Source organism: Poecilia reticulata, linkage group LG11 (assembly GCF_000633615.1).
Source record: "Poecilia reticulata strain Guanapo linkage group LG11, Guppy_female_1.0+MT, whole genome shotgun sequence".
NCBI classification, from domain to species: Eukaryota; Metazoa; Chordata; class Actinopteri; order Cyprinodontiformes; family Poeciliidae; genus Poecilia; species Poecilia reticulata.
The window spans coordinates 4,390,118-4,408,455 of NC_024341.1; the positions used below are offsets into that span (position 1 = coordinate 4,390,118).

The 18,338-nt window shown below is 39.8% G+C and overlaps 1 protein-coding gene across 2 annotated transcripts in view; it reads right to left on the reverse strand.

Moving 5' to 3' along the window:
• Nucleotides 1–1,344: 1,344 nt before the first annotated feature.
• slc66a2 (solute carrier family 66 member 2) overlaps nt 1,345–18,338 on the reverse strand; it is a 33,038-nt gene continuing 16,044 nt past the window's right edge. For both annotated transcript variants that reach the window (XM_008421383.2, XM_008421382.2), the window contains one exon: nt 1,345–6,167. In XM_008421383.2, the coding sequence (XP_008419605.1) occupies nt 5,957–6,167 (211 nt within the window). In that variant the 3' untranslated portion in view covers nt 1,345–5,956. The remainder of the gene's footprint in view (nt 6,168–18,338) is intronic.

The following is an 18,338-nucleotide window of genomic DNA, read 5'->3' on the forward strand; positions in this document are numbered from 1 at the left end:
GGTTTTTTTTAAAGATTGGTAATCAGCAGTTTTCCAGAAAAGTGCGATCAGTTCACCCTTACTTCATACAACAGTAAATAAATGTAATCAGGTTTTTATGTGACAGACCGACACGAAGTGGTTGAAGTGGAAGGAGAATAATGAATTGTGCTTATTAAAATAGCAAATAAGAAAATCTGGTGTTCTTCCAGGATCGCTCAGGATTGGGTTCCGTCTTGGGTTCCGTCTTGGGTGATGTTCGTTTTCTCCTGACATGATGTTGGTGGCATGTGAACATCGGGGCAAACCCTCACATGCAGCTTCTAAATAATTCAACCACATGGCTGACCCAGGCTGAGCCTTAAATATTTGAAGCAAGCCAAGTCAAAGATAACATCAGAACCATCTGTCCCCTCACAAAGAGGTTCAGGTCATTTTGTAACTGATTGAGAAAGAAAGAGCCAAACGTCAGGAGATGGTTTCTGCCCACCGTGTGCAGCTCCACTTTATACCTGCTGCTCTGACAGACGGACATTTAAAGTAATTTCCTTTTCCTACTCGCCCTCCACTGTAAGGAATAATGATTTTATGACTTCAGTAAATAAAAGCTGCCAGCAGGAGACGACCTGAGAGAAAACTGATAAAAAAAAAACAGATTCCAAAAAACAAAACATCCTTTTAAGAAACGGGGCAAAAAAATGAAAGAAACAAACACTTCGCTACAAACGATTGATCGATTATATTAGTTGACAATTAATCGAATTATCGCAATTAATCAAATGAACTGGATTAATCGTTTCAGCTCTACAAATTAGTAACGAGACAGAAGAGGCACGCTGACCTGGTTTCATCACTAACATGGCACTGAAGAGCAGATTGTTCAGAACAATTTCATGAATTTGATTTTTTTAATGAATTTTCCCCTCAGCCTGTAATTTAGTTTTATGTCAGTCATAGTTTTTGACTGACACTTTTTTTTTTTTTTTTTACATTGAATAACTGACAGAATAATGCAGTCAGACTGAGAAGCTCGCATAAAGAGCCAATGCATCTCGGTAAATGGAGCCCTGAAAGTTTTGAAAAGAATTCATTATATTCAAAAATTGTTTCTCTATTTGGAAAACGTCCTTTCAAACCCCTTTTATGTCTGGGGACTCCACTGTGTTATTTTCCTGTTATTGTCTCTGCTCTGTTCATTTTCATTTCTGTGCTGCTCACCGTTCAGATGCCCAGAGAAGGACCACAGCTTTGGGCTCCTTCCACCTTTGACAGCTGATGGTTCCCAGAGTAACTCTGCATGTCTGGTAGGAAAAAACAAACAAAACAAAAAAAGCATCTCCGTCATGATGAGGGGAAAAAATAACGTCAAGGTTCAGCAGTGTCTTTATTGGGTGGTAATGCCACAGTACATTTGATAACACTGTGTAAACAGGCCAGAGAGTCCGAGAGCCGTCGAACTGGACCGAGAGTTTCATAGAAGAAAGAAGCAACAGTAGGAGGATCAATAAAAACAAACAGTTGGTACTGATATTTTTGGTACATACAAAAAAAAGAAGAAAAAAGCCAATGGTTTCTAGGTTTAGAGAGAAAACAGAAAACAGTCAAAAATCGTCCCACTCTGAGCTCAACTTGATCTGATCCAGACAAACGACAGACTTTAAATAACAGCTGTTCACCGCTTTACATTGGCATTAGAAGATAGTACAAAGGGCATGTAATAAAATAGTTGTAAATAAAATGTACACTTCAGCTCCTGCCACAGAGTCACTCAAGGAGGACATTTTTCTTTTCCTACCTCCTAAAAATATTCAGAGCAGCGTTTTGCCAGTCCGTGTGGAAACAAAGAGACGTTTCTGCTGCAGAAGAGGACAGAATCAGGTCTCACTGAAGGGCTGACAGTCTGTGCTCCTCCTCCAAAATACAAACAGAGAAGAAACTTAAAACCAGTGCTCTAAAACCAGTCGGTCCTGAAAAAGGAAATTATTTTCATTTGGCCAACAGTGAGCACACAGCCTGCCTAGATCAATATGCTGCACTGACAGAGGAAAACGTGTAGTTTTTGCTGAACATATTGAAGGCTGATATAATACAAAAATAGTTACATTTTATAACATTTGGTAGTCATTTATCATAAATAATTTTAAAAACATGGAAGCTGAATCTCTAGCATTACATTACCAATATGACATTATCATTGCTAAGCAGTGTTACAGTAATCATTGTGCTCTTATAATCATTAATATGTCACTATAAAGCTTTTTAATCAAAAATAGTTTGTTTTTTTCATAATTATGATTTTAGCCACTTCGCTTTTCAATAATTTTTTTATTCCTGTACAATTTATGCTATGAATAAAGTCATCTTCTACAACATCTGTTATGTTGTAATGTGTATCAACATAAAAAAAGGACAAAGCCATCAAGCTCACTAAAGCATAGTTATGCTAACAGAGCTACAGAGCTAATGCTAATTTTCTAGCTAAGACTTTTAGCTTGATGCTGTGTTGGATATGTCTCCCAGGTTAGGAGTATTCCGTTTTCTTACTAGCTCCTAGCTACTACAAAAGCTAGAAGCTAGCTTCTATTAGAAAACTAGTTTTTCTAACTAGAAAAGCTAGTTTACTAATTAGCTTCTAGCTAGTATGAAAACAAGGGATTGTTGTACTGAAAACTACTACTAGCTATACGCTGATGAATAATGTTTGTCTCTTTATTTGAGCATTAAAACAGTTTAAGCAAACTTAAAGCTGTTAGTCAAGGTTTTTTCAGTTTGACTAGCAGAAATACTAGTTGTATTTCTGCCTTGTACCTCAATCAAAAAGACAATCCAACTTCAGAGCACAAAGAGAGAACTGTAAGTCAGAAAGTAGCCAATGTGTTGCTAGCTAGTTAGAGAAACAGCGACATGATCTCTTTAGTAGAAGAATGCTGTGTAAACAGACTTGGTCCAGTAAAAATGATGTTGAAATCAACCACATTTTTCTTATTCTTGTAATTTCTGCTCTTTATTGTCCATGAAATGCCACAAAAACGTGGAACATACAGTAGTGACGTAGTACTGATCTGTTGCTAAGCATTGTTGGCCAGCCAACTGACAAAATGGTTTTCTACGCTGAACTTTGTTCATCTACAAACTAAACAAAAAAACGTACCCGCTGGGAAGTATTTCAAGTTACAAAGAAAAACATACTTTGGTAAGACGATGGCATTTTAAAACTACAGTTGGCAAACTCTGAGCTTGTTGGCAGACTGCTTTTTTAACAGCAGTGAAATCATACTACACATTGTTGCTTTAGATTTGTGATATTGCTGAGATAGTGGTACTTTTAATCTTGGATCTATTAGCTTCAGTATGTCAAACCCGTCCAACAAGTCAATAGATTTTGAATTTCCAAGTTCCAAGTTGTAGAATATCAATTGGAATGTCTCTTCAAGCTATGAGTGTAGAGAGTCAAAGTTTTCTAACAGGCCCCAAATTCAAAATGTAATATCACTGCAGCATAAACAAAACATAGCTACAGCTTTGGTAACAAAATGTTTTTTGTTTTTTTAACTCTAATCTCATGAGACTTTATGCAAATTCTCTGTCTGCGCCGATGAAGAATCCCTCATTTTTTAATGCAAAATACATGGAGCGACTCAACTGACAGCAGCCCAACTTTTCTAATTAATCTGGCAGAAAACACAGTTTGAACTCGTAGGGATGTCAGCATTAAACTGTCAAGACAAAATACTTAGCTGACAAAATAATAATATTGTGGAAAAAAGTAAAACAAATAAGACAGTGACACAATGGCTGGAGTAACAAACCCCATTCTGACACAGTAGCACAGTTTGAATTTGACACCTTTCATTGGATCCGACCCGCTTCGTTCACAACACGGCAGCATCAAATGGGTGATTGGTTTTCTCACATTTAGACTTGCATAACACCGTTTTCAATCACCAACAAAACAAAGCGCTTTCAGTCTGTTACATGGCTTTTAGGACAGAGTCATACAGAACGCAAAGTTTGTAAAAGTGAAATTACAAATGAATCCACGAAAGAAAAGAACAAAGAGTTCTTAAATAGACAAAAGTGGTTTTGTCCATTAAAGTTTTGTTGATCTAAAAAAACGTGACTGAAGGCTGAGAAAGTCCTGGAGTGGATCAAAGTATTCAGTGCGACTGAAATTTTGCAAAAAAGTCTGTGGCATTAAGAATTTGTCTATTTGCAGATTTCTTCTGTTTTTGGCTTTTCTTTGTTTATCAAACACGCAAACAAAACACAACCAAATCTAAATGAATGCAAAAGGCAACACAAACAAGAAAATAATATCCAAACCAAACTGACCCCATGTGAAAATCTAAACAATCAGTAACTGGAAATAAGTATTTTACTGCAGAACATTTTTGACCCACTCTGTACAGTCACTACAGTCACTTAGGAGGGTTTATGAGCATGAAATGACTAACAAGGTTCATATAATGGCATCTTAAAATCAAGGCTTTGACTAGACCACCCTAAAAGCTTTCAGAGGTGGTCTTTGTGTGTTTTCTGCATCTCTGTAGTCTAGTATAGAATCTAAAAACAAACTTCTAAAGAGGTTTGTTTAAAACTGTTGAACATAATCACATTTATTCCAATTTGACTTCAAATATCATGAGTAGCTTTTTGAGATCTTTTAGCCGACTTCATGTTGTCAAGAAGGTTCTGGATAAGGACCAATCGGACCTGGGTCTGGCTGGTGTCCATGTCATTTTCACATAGAACCAGCCTGGTCTGGTCACTTTTCCTCCTTTTCATAAATGAAATCTTTACGTTTTGTATTAAAATGTGTTTGACGATTTGAAAGACTTAAATTTGAGGGAAAGAAATAGAAGAAACAGAGAAACATCATGTCTCACTCAGAAAATATGGACGAGGTCATATGTGGATTATTAAATAATACATTAATTTGGTAACATTTTTGTAATCTGTCCACAGCAACGAATCAGGAACCAAGTCTGAATGTACAGAAAATCTGACTGGCTCCATTAGGAGGGCGTCGGAAAACTGCACTGTATTTTTTATGTTACATATACGAGACACTTTTTAGCATCAACAATGAACACAATGTCAGTAACCCAAATGATAAAACCCATGTGCTTCCATGAATCAGCCCAGCTTCTGATGTCACAACCCAGCAGTCGAGTGGAATCAAAAACTTTCTGGGAAAAGCAAAGCTGAGGCTGAAATCTGTGGCATCAGAGTAACAATAATAATAACAATATAAAAAATGTAATCAATGGCTGATAGAAAACATATATTGCTGCCATAGGGAGCTTCAGTTTCTTATCTCTGTCTCAAGGCCACTAATGTTTTTACTTTATTTTCTATGCGATGCATTTTCAGCCCAGTGTAACGTCATCAAGAGTCAGAGAAAACATTCTCAGAATTCCTTCTTGATTTGGCTTTATGTTGAAAAAAAATACAAGAAAATAAAGAAAACAAACCAATGATTTTGAACTTCTGTCCAACTAGACCAGACATGCCCGTTTGTACATTCAGTAACGTGGATTCCTACGGGTTTTGAACACAACTCTTGGATTGCTGGTAATGCGTTGAGCCGTGTTTGAGTCTTAAGGCAGAGGTTCTGTGCAACATTCATCAGCATCAAAAACTCATCCACATTCCTCTGAGCTCAGAATATATCTATAGTTTTCATATGTTGCGTTTTTTGCTTTTGCAAAAAAAAAAAAAAAGTATAGAAAATTAAAAATCCTCCACATGCACATGCTGATTTGTTGAGTGGGGTGCGATTGCATGATGCGTGTATTTTCAGTGCCGGGAAAGAAAGACGTCTTCATGATCGTTGAGCGTTCCTCAAGGTATTGCTGCGACCGCCGAGGTGCAGAAGCAGCAACTCCTTCGGTGCGCGTGTTTGGGCATCCCGCCCCTCCCCACCCGTTCCTCACCGCTCGTCTTTTGGAGTCTCCTCGGGACGCGTGGCGGCACCTCAGAGAGCTTTGGCACTGGTGGTGTGGGAGACGGTGTGGGACACGGGTTTCTGCGGGTAGCGGCTGTAGTAGTAGACCTGGAACAGGATGGCGACGTCCACAAACACCTGCAGCAGGCCGCACGTCCAGAACTGCACGGGGGCCTCTGTGAGCAGGAAGTAGCCCGTTTTGAAGGTGTCGCCGCTGGTCCACATCAGCACCATCTTGATGCTTAAAGGGAAGACAAAGAGAAGGTGTGATCAAATGTGGCAAGTACTGTAGTAGAAATCCCTCATTTAAAAGATCTTAAATGGGCGGTGTTATGTGTTTTGTACCGTCAGTTGCTGTATGTATCAAATATTACTTGAAAAAAGTTTGACTTTTTAATCTAATGCCTTGAAATTGGGCCTCCGTCTCTTTAAGAATCTCCTGCTCTTTCTGAAACTCCGCCTTCAGGAAGTCATCACAATATTGCTCCTCTACGTTTAGCAACGTTTTTACCAGCGTTACACTGAGAAGCAGCATATAATCAGCATTTCCACTACTGAATGGTTGCCATGGAGATGAAAGGATTCCTCAAACATGCATAAAAGAATCAAAGCAACTCTCCAGGTATGTTTTTCAAGAGGGAATAACATTATAACATGATGGAAAGCTCAAAAAAGTAGTTTTACACAATACTGCCCCTTTAAAAGCAAGATTTGAATCTACTGACTATGATTAGCCTGCAGGAGGTGCTAAAAGTTGTTTCCCTCTGCACTTCCTGTTTAAAATGTGAAAGAACTTAAATGCTGGGGTGAAAAAATTAATTATTAAAGCAGAAACTCTCATTAGCTAAAATGTTCAATTTTCCTCCTTCCACTTCATAATCATGCACAGTTTACAACTATAAACTGTGAACATTTTTTTAGCCATGCATGGCGAATTTTTTTTAAATCACACAAAGTTGTTCACTTGCAAATATTTGTCTTTGACTTGAGAACAAAAATGTTTGGTGAAACAGTTTTAATTTCACCCACAAAACATATGTTTTCCATTTTTCTCTGTAATGAAACCCTAGCTCAGTTTATTTTCCTGTTCTGGTTTTCTACGATGTTCGATCGGTTTTGTCCAAGTTCAGTTTAGTAACAGAGATTGAATCCTCATCACAGTGGGAACGGAGGGTCAGAGGAATGTTATTAGTTCAGCTGTGAAGGAAATAGCAACTGGAACAGAGTAAAAGCAATAGGAAATTGAAATAATGATTGTAATACTCAGAGCTCTGGTTGGCCATTAGCTCCACATCCTGTGGCACATTTGTGACTATAAATCTCATAAAAGGAGCTTTCAGTGCACACTGACAGCCATGTAAGCAACTGGAGGACACGTTTGTAGGTAAAATACTAACTTTTACTGTCACAGAAGAACAGAACAGTCGTGTAATTTGGTGGGGCAGAGTTCATCCAAGCATCTTCCATTCCCCATCAGAAATGCAGTGCGGAAAGAGAAATGAACCAGTGAAGAAGAGTAGAAATGCTGGTGTCTACATCAACAACAGCATAAGCAGCAACCAGACTCCACTGTGATGTTACATTTTTATTCTTCAGCATGCCCTGGTTTAGTGGTTCTCCTACATACTGCAGAAACTATAAAAGTAGTGCAGTTCAAACATGTTTTGTAAAACAAAACATGTTTGAACTGCAGGACTTGAGAGATAAACTGGACACTGATGATTGGGTGAATGCAGTCACTTATAATTCTCCTTAAAACAGCTTTGAAGACAGAGTACATAAGAGCTCTGGTACTGCAATGCTACTGCATTTGAACAAAGTATATTGTACATTTAATCTAAACTTCACCACATTGTGCCGACAGAAGGACACATTTAATGGACCTTCTGTAGAAGTGAGCTCTAGATATTGCAGAACCAATTTGAAAGTTCTGCTGAACTCACTCGTGTTCCGCTGTTTGGCTAAAGTACTTTGAACAGACACTTCAGTTTGAGTCACGGCTGCATGCTGACAAAGGCAGGACTAAGTCATCATTGTCTGCGGTCCTCAGATGTGTTTCCTAAAGCAACCTGCCTGCGACAATATGAACGCATGCCGAGGCATTTCAAAGCTCTTCGCCCCGGCGCTCTGCTTGGTCAGCGCTATTTGAATGAGCTTTGCAGGGACATTTCTTTGTGTCACAGAGTCAGAATTTAATGGCTTGGTTTATGCCCCGTGATCCAGCTTTATTTGCTCAGACATAAAGGTATCTGCCTCAGAGTCCTGAGTCTCCGGAGAGCCTGGGTAGCCCGGTAGAGAGAGCTGTGATTAAACCACAACTTGACGTACGCTCTTGGCTAAAACTCGTGTCCGGTGATTAGAAACCTAATTTAGCCGTGCTATCGGCCCTCCAGCTCAGCACCTCCCCGCGGCTGATTGTGTCGTTTGTCTCCTCTCTTACCTGCTTGTAGCATCTCTCACTTTCTTGAGGTTACAAATTGCGGCGGGTGATTACTGCAGAGCGAGCACACAGCGTGGTCGTTCAATCAATGTCCCCTACTGAGTTGAATCAGACGGATCCCCTCCCAGTACCAGCACCGACTAAAGGTTTAAACAATTACCTGACTCCACAATTCCTAAGCTCCTGTCGCTTTCCAACCTGTGCAAACTTACTTAAAGAATCGTCAGGCAGATAAATGGAGATTATGTTGACCGAATCCAAAGAAAACGTCAATAGATCCTGCTGGGGTTGAGCTCAGATAAGGCTGTACAAAAAGGAAGAAGTTCCTGAGGTACCCTGTTTTGAGTCAGAGAGAGACTGTTGGTAGAGGCATCTTGTTCGTATTTGTTTTACAGTTTCATTTTGAGCTGCAATAAAGAGTTATTTCACTTTTCTTTTTTTTTTTAGAAGAACCTGGACTAGATTATTTTCTGATTACTTGGCAAAGTTTTGCAAAAATATTTTTAAAATGCCGTAACTTTTATTTTGAACCCAACATTGTGTATTCTCTTGTCCTGCAAACTTCATCTATTGGTAGACCCTTAAGATTCACATTTCCAGAAAGCCAGTCAAGTCCGGTGGATTTCTGGGTCAGGTTAAAATCCAGGGAGGGTCAATTTTTTTATGTCTGTTTTCACACCTGAGTCGGGTAGACTCGGTTAGACCGGAGACCAAGATTGCAACATGCGCTACATTTTCAGCTGGTGCGGTTTGCTTTTACACTGCACTGTGTCAAATGACTTGAACCATTTGAAAAACCTGTTCACTCCAAAGCCTATGGTGGCGCTGCGCCAAGAAACACCGAAGGAAACGACACAAAACCCTCTGAACAACAACTTCCTTCTTCACAAAATCCAAACAAAAATGGAGTAGAATCGGAATTTAGTGGTTGTAAAATTTATCTTCTGCCAAATGCTCTTCAACAATGGACTCACCACAAGCCATTCTCTTGCTGGAGCTATACTCACGTGTTTGTTTTGGTTCTGTTTATCCAGAATACCCTGCAATGTAGTCAGCTTCCTGCTTTTGGAACAGTCTCTAATCTGCTTGGCCTTCAAATCACTCCAGAGTTCTCTTAACCAAAACAAGACCGAAGTTTGTAGGCAAACCAGAGTTTGACTTTTTTGGTCCGGATCAGAGTTCGATTACGCATTCACACATCCCCAAACAAACAGGGTTGGGAAACTCCAGGCCTCGAGAGCCACTGAGTTGAAGTCTCTACTTCAACAGACCTGACTCAAATAATGAGGTCATTAGCAGGACTTTGGAGAACTTGACTTCACTTAGGAGGTGATTCAGCTTTGGTTGAAGTGTGTTGGACCAGGGAGACATCTAAGAGGTGCAGGACTGGGAATGCCCACCGCTGTTGTAGACAAACAAACTAATTTGATTAAAGCAGACTAAACAGGGCTGGTGTGAATCCACCCTAAATGATCATTTTTGGGAAGCATTCATTGCACTGCTGTTTCGTCCATTTTATTCAAAATTTAGTACGTTTGCCTAAGTCCTGTGAAAACTCATGTGATCAGCAGCAGTGGTTTTTCTTCAGCTGTTTTCTGAATGTTGCAGATGAACACTAAAATCCTGTACTAAGGTCAAAACCTTTGATTGAATTGTACACAGTCAGTAAATTTCTGTGTTGCCCTGATTTCCTTTAATTGTCTAATAGAAAGGCCCGAAATAAATAATTCAGGGGAGAAATTCTTCTTCTTCTTCTTCTTATTATTATTATTATCAACAGCCGCTGAAAATAATAATAACAAAAAAGGTAAGCTTTGTGTCAGGAAATTCCCTGCCTTCCTATAAGCTTCTTAGCATATCTGGAGGAGGGGTAAGAAGTAATCTAGCGTCTCTCCTCACAGTTGGACTGACTGTAACCCCAACCGTCTGCCTCTGCCAATCTTGCCACTTTTTTCAGACTCACTCATTTCTCTCCAACTCTTTTCCCACTGGCAATCTATCCTGAAGTTTTTTTTGCCTGGCCTTTCATCATGAGCCTACTCTCCACAGCATGTCTCCCTTTCCTTCCATCCATTCACCACGCCTCTTCATTCCTGCTTGCTTTTTCTTCTTTCTTTCCCTCTGCCTACCTAACCTACCTCCCTCATGCTCCCGTCTCTCGGTATGGAGCTTATTAGCTCCGTGGAAACAGCACCTACATCCCCTCACCCACTGCTCCCTAGCGCCTGCTCTCTCAGATATGGCGTCGTGTACCTGCTGTTTGGTTTGGCATTTGATCAATTCATGTCTGGCTACTTATTTGTCACATTATGCTCTGGATAAGACCTTCCAGCAGAGGCTGACTTATGTCTAATTCACACATCAAGATATTGATGTCGATTTTTGAAACAATTTTTCCTTCTCCCTCCGATTATTGTGGTGGCTCTAAAGATAATCTTATGAGATCTTCTGTGTGTGGTGTGCTAAGAGTGATATAGTCTTCTCAGAAGCACATTGGGCTGGTCTGATCTAATATTTGGTGAGTTGTCTTGGCCCAATATTGCAGTGTGTGTGGTCTTTCTGAAAGACAGACGAGAAGGCAGCCCATTGAATGTGACTTGTAGCCAGTCAGAAAGGGAGGAGACGGTAATAGGGATGGAATCCAAAATTCAGAAGACAAACCAACAGGCGTGGCTCCTGCTCAGAGCTGCAGTTTCTCAGAGCAGCCCTCATCCACGATTTACCCACTCAGCTCCTTCAGACTAGCCAGGAACAATTAGCAAAAATTGGTGAAAGTGCATCTGCAGAGATCATTATACTAGCTATTTCTCAGTGTAATGCTAGTATAAACATTGTTAAAGGGTTAATAGAGGAGCCATGTTGTGTTGACTTCCTTAAGGCGGAGTTTCAGAAAGAGCAGGAATTTCTTAAAGAGATAGAGGCCCAATTTCAAGGCATTTGTTAGAAAGTGAAATTTCTTTTAAGTCATATTTTATGCATACAGCATTTTTACAACAACTGATGTTAACATAGTTACTTGATTATTTGATAAAATGGCACAATATGCCAAGAAAATACATCATACTGACCCAGTAAGCAAAATATGTTGGCTGAAGAAGTAGCAAACTGCTGACGAATCCCATTTCTTAATTGTAATCATTTAAAGTTGTATAGATTAAGTCAGTGGTCCCCAACCTTTTTATTACCGCGGACCGGTCACGACTTGGAAATTTTGCTGCGGCCCGGGGGTGTAAGGTCGCACTAGACTTTTTTGTTCTTCGTCATTTTGACCGACAGGATTTAAAATAATCGATCATGTTCTATTTTTACCCGCCAAATTATAATCACGTTAACATCGGTTACTTAGCCGCATTTTTATGCCATTTAGTTAATATTCACCCAGTTGAACCGTGAATCCAGATCCCATCACACATAAAGCAGATAAACAACTAACTTTTTCTCCATAGTGACAAAAACCACTGACTGTGGCCCCAATAACTTACAATAAATTAAATTAAACGACTCCACTTAAATTACCAGCACTTCACCTGCTGGGGTCTGAACGACCAGCTTCACAAATTCCTCCTGGTTGCATCTGCAGAGAAATCTGCGCTGGTTCATCGGGCAGTTGGATCAGTCTGAACCAAACCGATTCATTAAACCCTTCTTTTACACCCTGTGCGAGGACTTTTATTTATGTATTTATTTATTCATTTTTTTTGCGAGGTTTCACTTCCCCTTAACAGACAGATGTTATGTCTGCCGCGCTTCTGAGCGCCGCTCTCCTTGTGGGCGCGGGAGGGTCACGTCTTCAGCTCCATTTGTTAAAGCCGCAGGGTGAGTTAAGTTTAAGTCTTTGCAGCGGCAGAGCCGCGTCCGCGTTGGTTGTGCAGCCGCAGCGCACTGCGCATGTTACGATCTAATTAACTTGTGCACCTTCATTTATTTCCTCAAGATAAACTGCTGGCTCCTCTGTTTAGACTATAAATGGATTCAACATTGCATTCTCTTTAGTTTTATCTGTTCTGTATGTAATGGAGACTGAAATTAAACGCGCTATTTCTACAAAAGTTGTTGAACGTTTTCTACCAAAGCGTCCGGTCCATAACTCTTCAACACGCCGCCAGTTTCCGGTCAGAAAGACGCATTTAGTTGAGTGCCCATGAGATGATATTCAGAAAGGATTCTTTTATTGATTGATTTTAGTTGCCTCTGCGATGAACTCTTTGTGTAAAGTGTGTAAAGACAGTGGTTTAAATTTTCCTGTCATTTAAAAAAATAACTGGTTAAATACGTAAAATATTCCGTTAACGCGACCTCTGGGTCGCATGTAACGAAGCACAGCACATGGCGCTACACCCCCCGCCACCAGGAGGCGGCACCCTGCTGCAGAGCCAAGTTGGGCCGGTGGAAACGCGGTCACTCCGAAATAGAGCCGAGTCGAGCCGGGCTGTTGAGAGAACTTTACAGAATGTCGCCAGTGAAAGTCCATGACTGGATGAATGTGAATGAATGAATGTTTTACCTCACATTCAAAAAATGACATTTTTCAGATAAAAATATTTACATAATTGTTTTTCATACCATACAGTAAACTCCATTTCTGAAACATGAGTCCTGACTCTAAGAAAAACTAAATATGACTGTGGAATCAAAAATAAAATATAAGTAAGAGTGAAGTAGACAATAAGTAGTAATAATAATATGAATTGGGATATATTAAATGAGTAATTATTGAAGCCATTCAACTCTGTATTTCTTTTATATTGATGTGCCGCAGCAATCTGATTGGTCCGTAGCTCCACAGACCAACCAATGAGACGCTGGGATCTCACACAATTATACGCTGAAGTTATTCTTTAAATACATTTTACACAGGTAACTAAAACGGATTTTATTTTTTCTATGAATGAATTTAACATTCAAATATGTAATTGTGTACAAAAAGAATTATTCAACCATATGCTTTGTTCTGAAATATGAAACAATCACAGCAGCGACTTTGTATCACATGGCTTTGTGTTCTTCTCTCCGTTTAGAGGAAGAACTGCGCGCCACATAACAGCCCGAGACATTCCTTCGCAAATGACTTTGGACTTTGTTGCTGCTTCGCCCAGCTGGACTTTCACCCCTGAAGGAACAGAAGCAACTTTCCCTTTCATCCGTCAGAGCCGTGAGTGATCAGAGCAGATGGAGAGATGATGGGTTGGACAGATGATCTGAAGAGTTTCTCAGCAGAGAACTGGAGGGCTTTGCCGCGGACCAGGTCATTTGGTTGGAAAGCAGGGAGTGGGAGCTGCTGGCCGACAGCAACGGCAGTCAATTCACATCTATTGCAGCACATTGCTGTGTGTGGAGGAGAGCAGCCTGCGGGCCTAAATAAGGCTCTGGCTCTGCTATCTGGTAAACCGGGATGCGGCTCAACACCGCCGTCCTTATAAGGCTGCGGCTGGCTGGCCGGACGTCCCGGTCGGCTCTCCGTGTTGCGTTCGTGTGCGAGTGTGGGTCGTGTTTCATTATGGCCCGTCTCGGTGTGTTGGGACCAGGTAATTATAGCAGCAGCTTGAAAACATGACCACATCCCAGCAAAGTCGTACCAACAACCGTCCCCCTGACCTAATGTCGCCCGTAAAACATCAGCCTTCACAAATATTTACTGGAGCGCTGGCTCAGATAGTCTCGCTTTGGTTTTATGTGCACTCCTGAGCGTCAAGAGACTGATGACAAACTCCTGAATGCTGCTAATCCGTCATGACAAAAAAAAGCCAGTGTTCGGGCGCGGCCTTAAGGGAACTTATTAGGGAGCTCAAAATTAATTGCCAATTAAGATTTTGCTAATTGTTGTAAGCAGAGGAGCATGTTGCAAAGAAACCCAGTGGCACCACTGAGCTCCTATATTGTATTTTACTTTGTTGAATAATGTATGATCATTAAGTTCTCCAACTCGGTCAGAAAGGATTTCTTTTAATTGAGTAACAAGGGATAAAGAGCCAGGCATGGGGAGAGTAGTTCATGCATTAAGTACTCTGAAAACTGATTAAAGCTTTAGGATGTGACTTTTACACAAATGCATTTTTTTTTTTAAATTCCTTATTTATTAAAACTACCACCATGTAGTGATTTTAGGAGACAGACGGTCTATGAAAAAAATGTGATCTCCTTGAGCTTCTATTACATGAAGAAGCACACCGCTCCCAGTCAAAAACAGCCAATCAGAGCCAGGAAGCGGGGCTTATCACTGTCAATCGCCTAATGCATGCGCTGATTATCAGTCTTACATTATACTGTCACAACATAAAGATAATGTTAACCAATATGTAAAAAAAAAAAAATAGTCAGAAAAGTTACATAATGCAGCTTTAACTGCAAAAAGTTTGGGGTGTGTCACAAGGGTTACACACTAATTATGGTTGTGGCTGACCTTTTTCATTTCTGTTTCTGCTAAATAGAAACAACCAATCAGAGCCAGGAGGCGGGTCTTAGCGCTGTCACTCACAATCTCATGTGATGGTGCTCATCCCCACTCCACCTCCCCTGCAGCTAGCAGATCCTGTTGACTAGTTAGCATGGCCACTGATGACGACAGATAAAGAGTGAGTTGTTTCTCCGCCATTAGTACATTTAGCAGCAGGTACACGAGATTGACTGACAGCGCTAAGACCCTCCTCCTGGCTCTGATTGGTTGATTCTGGTTGATGCATTTCTCCAGACTTCAATAGCAGCTCAGGGAGGAGCTGGAGGAGATCAATGTTTATCTGTCTCATAACATGCTGTCATGATGCGGTGACAGTTTTAACAAATATGTAGAGATTAGCTAACTAGCTAAACACCATTCTGCTTAGATGTGTTCTGCATCATTATCGTAGTGAAGGATTGAGGTTATTCAGTGAACTCAGCAAACAAGACATATGTTTCAATTCTATATGCATGTCAAACTGTGATCAGTTGAAAGTTAGCTTTAGCTAAGAAAGGTTAGTTTTGACCAAATTAGAAACACATAGCACTAAGCACAGACTGCACAGGTAGAAAGATCCAGACTGTAGTTGAAGTCTACCTCAGTCTTATTCAGCTGAACTGAGACAAACTGTACCATCCAAACAATGAAAGAAGACCGGGGTAACGACCCTGGGGGTTACCAGAGTATTGATGCTGTCCCCACATACACAATGCATGAGTGGCATTACTGCAGACCTCTAAGGATCCATTACGCTAACAGAGAAGTCGCCGTTATCAACCGGCATCATTGAGAAGAACAGAGAACCTGTGGCTTGTGAATTAATTTCAGATAAATACCAAATGCCTCCGGTGCCGAGCTCCAGGGACAGAGCAGGACCCATCACCCTCCCACCTGAAACCAACTCATATTTCATGATTAAAAACGGCTCTGCTTGTCGGCTGTCTGACAAGGTGTTATGGCAAAGCACCGAAGCGTGTACACACTGCCGACGTCCAGCATAAGTCATTCTTACTTCTGTCCTCCCTGGACTTCATTCCCTGCCACCAGGAAGGTGGAAAAGCTTCCAAATAGATACAAACACTGTAACGATGTTGAACACGTGAAATCTCTCCAGGATAGTGACATCAAACCTCCCAAATCTGACTTTTGCTCATGTGTCACTGTTCTAAAAAGATCCTTTAAAAAAGCCTTCATCATTACAACAGGTTGACCCAAAAGAATCTCTTATTTCACAGATTAAACCATGACATCGGTCTGATCTTATGACTTAGGAATAATTTCCTAAGTCATAGGAGGTAAACCGGCCCCTATCTTCTTAATTTTGGGTGATTGTCCAAAACTTACATGTGAAACCAATCTTATTTTTAGAACTGTCCATCCGTTTTTGTTGGCATTAATTTGTGACATATTTAAAATTAGCTTTCCAACATATGCACATTTTTCTCAATAAAGACAAAAATTATTTAATCTCATCTTTTTTTTCTTTTTTTTTTGCTTTCCTCACATTTCTGCTTTGCTTCTGCACAAATCCATCTGCACTTTTGCTCAAAAACTCAACCTGCTTATTATTTCTTTGAAATTCACCTCTTGCTTTGAACTAATCTACTTTCATTGTAGCTGGAACGCAAAACAAGCCTAGTCTTAACGCCCAACTAATGCTCTAACCTTTAAATAATAAAACGAATATGTAATATGAAGGTAAAACCATCCTCGCTTTGTAGGTTTTTCACATTCTTTCTCAGACGCCTGGAACATAGCGGCGAGGTAAAGTAACCTAGCAACAGCCTGTCAGACTCAACAGGTTGCGCGCACGGGGAGGAGAGGACACAAACAATAAACAGAAGTGGAAATGACAGTGTCCTACAGTACGCCTTGTGCGGCTGCAGCAGCTGATGACTGAAAGGAGAGAACAGCGGGGAACACAGCATAACAAGCACTCAACTTCAGGCCTCTAACTGGGCGGCTTTCACAGGATTATTTTAAGTCGTGTTGAAAAGGGCCATGCAGAACATAACGACGACATAATAATAAAAGCCCATGCAAATATAATAATGCTTAAAGAGTAAATATTATCCTACTTTAAAAACAAGAAACACTAAAAATATTTGAGATTTGAAACCGATAAATCACAACCTGCCTTTCAAGTAATTTCCAAAGGAAGTTTTCTGATTGAAAAAGTTTAAGTCCAGCGATTCCCCCAGTGTGTTATAAGCACCCAGTGTGTTATAAGCCTGGCGGGCCACCAGGCTTGACTTGTGCCCCCACCAGGCTAAGTCTTGCTTAATTAAGTCTTTTTAAAATGTTTCCATTTTTTAAGACTTTATATGTTCAGTTATTAATCTTCCAATCTTTCAATAATGCATCATTGTCAAGTGATACTTAAAAATTTCCTGTCAATCTTAAACATTTTTTGAATCAAAACCACGGTGAATGAATGACTGCCCTAGCACCCAACCATCAGGCTTAGCAGGTTTTCTGGGGGAAACCTTGAAGTCTCTTTAAAACTTAAAGCTACTGTCATATATGGATGCTGACATACGTATTAAGCATTTTTAAAAATGTTGTATGTATATAAAATGTGACCAAAAAGAAATTTCACTTCATAATTTAACGCCTTTGATTTGGGCCGCTGTCTCTTTAAGAATCTCCTGCTCTTTCTGAACAACAGTCTTGATTTTTGAATGCCAATTTTTGTCCCAAATAGTCAGGCACCCCTCCGGCTAATTGAAGGACGACAACACACCGTTTTTACATACTTTGATAATGTCAGTCTTTTAGTTCTCCATTCATGTTTCTCCTGACTTCCTCCTCCTTTCTGAACAAATCATTAAAATTATTCACCTCATAAAATCAGAATGAATTGCTAACATTTTTTTCTTTTGGCTCACAAAGTTTCCTGGATTCAGTGTTCAGTGTTCAGACAACATAATTCAGAAACTTTCTACATATTTATTTTCCCATTACTAAATCCTTCTTTTAAAAAGAATAAAACTTAAAAGACTTCTCAAATCAATATAACTTTCACATAAACAGTTGAAATGATGAATTGTACAAATGATTTTATGTTTACCCTTTCAACACAACAATGGTTTTAAAGTAATACAATGTACCAGAGATTATTTGTTTTGTTTGATTCCTTTCATTTCAACCATTTGTTCGATATAAAAAAGGTCTTTTAATTAACCTAAGTAATGTTTGAGGCTTTTGTGTGAGATTTGGATCATCTCATTGATGTTTTTTTTTAAGATGGGCTTTTCATGGCTGGAAGGCTTAACAATTTTTTGAAATAGTAAATTGTGATGCGTTTATTTAAAAAAAAAAAAATTACATTACAAAGTCAATTTTGTAACTAAGAAAATATGAGAAGAAAAATGCTGCATGCACTTAGATTTTCAGAGCAATCACACGACTCAAGTGATCAACAACCAGATGTTACTACCGGCAACAAAGACGAAAACGACAGGAAGTGGTAGGTGAATCATGGTGTGGAATGTTTCTTAACGACTTATCGACATGATTTTAACTGTATTTCTTAT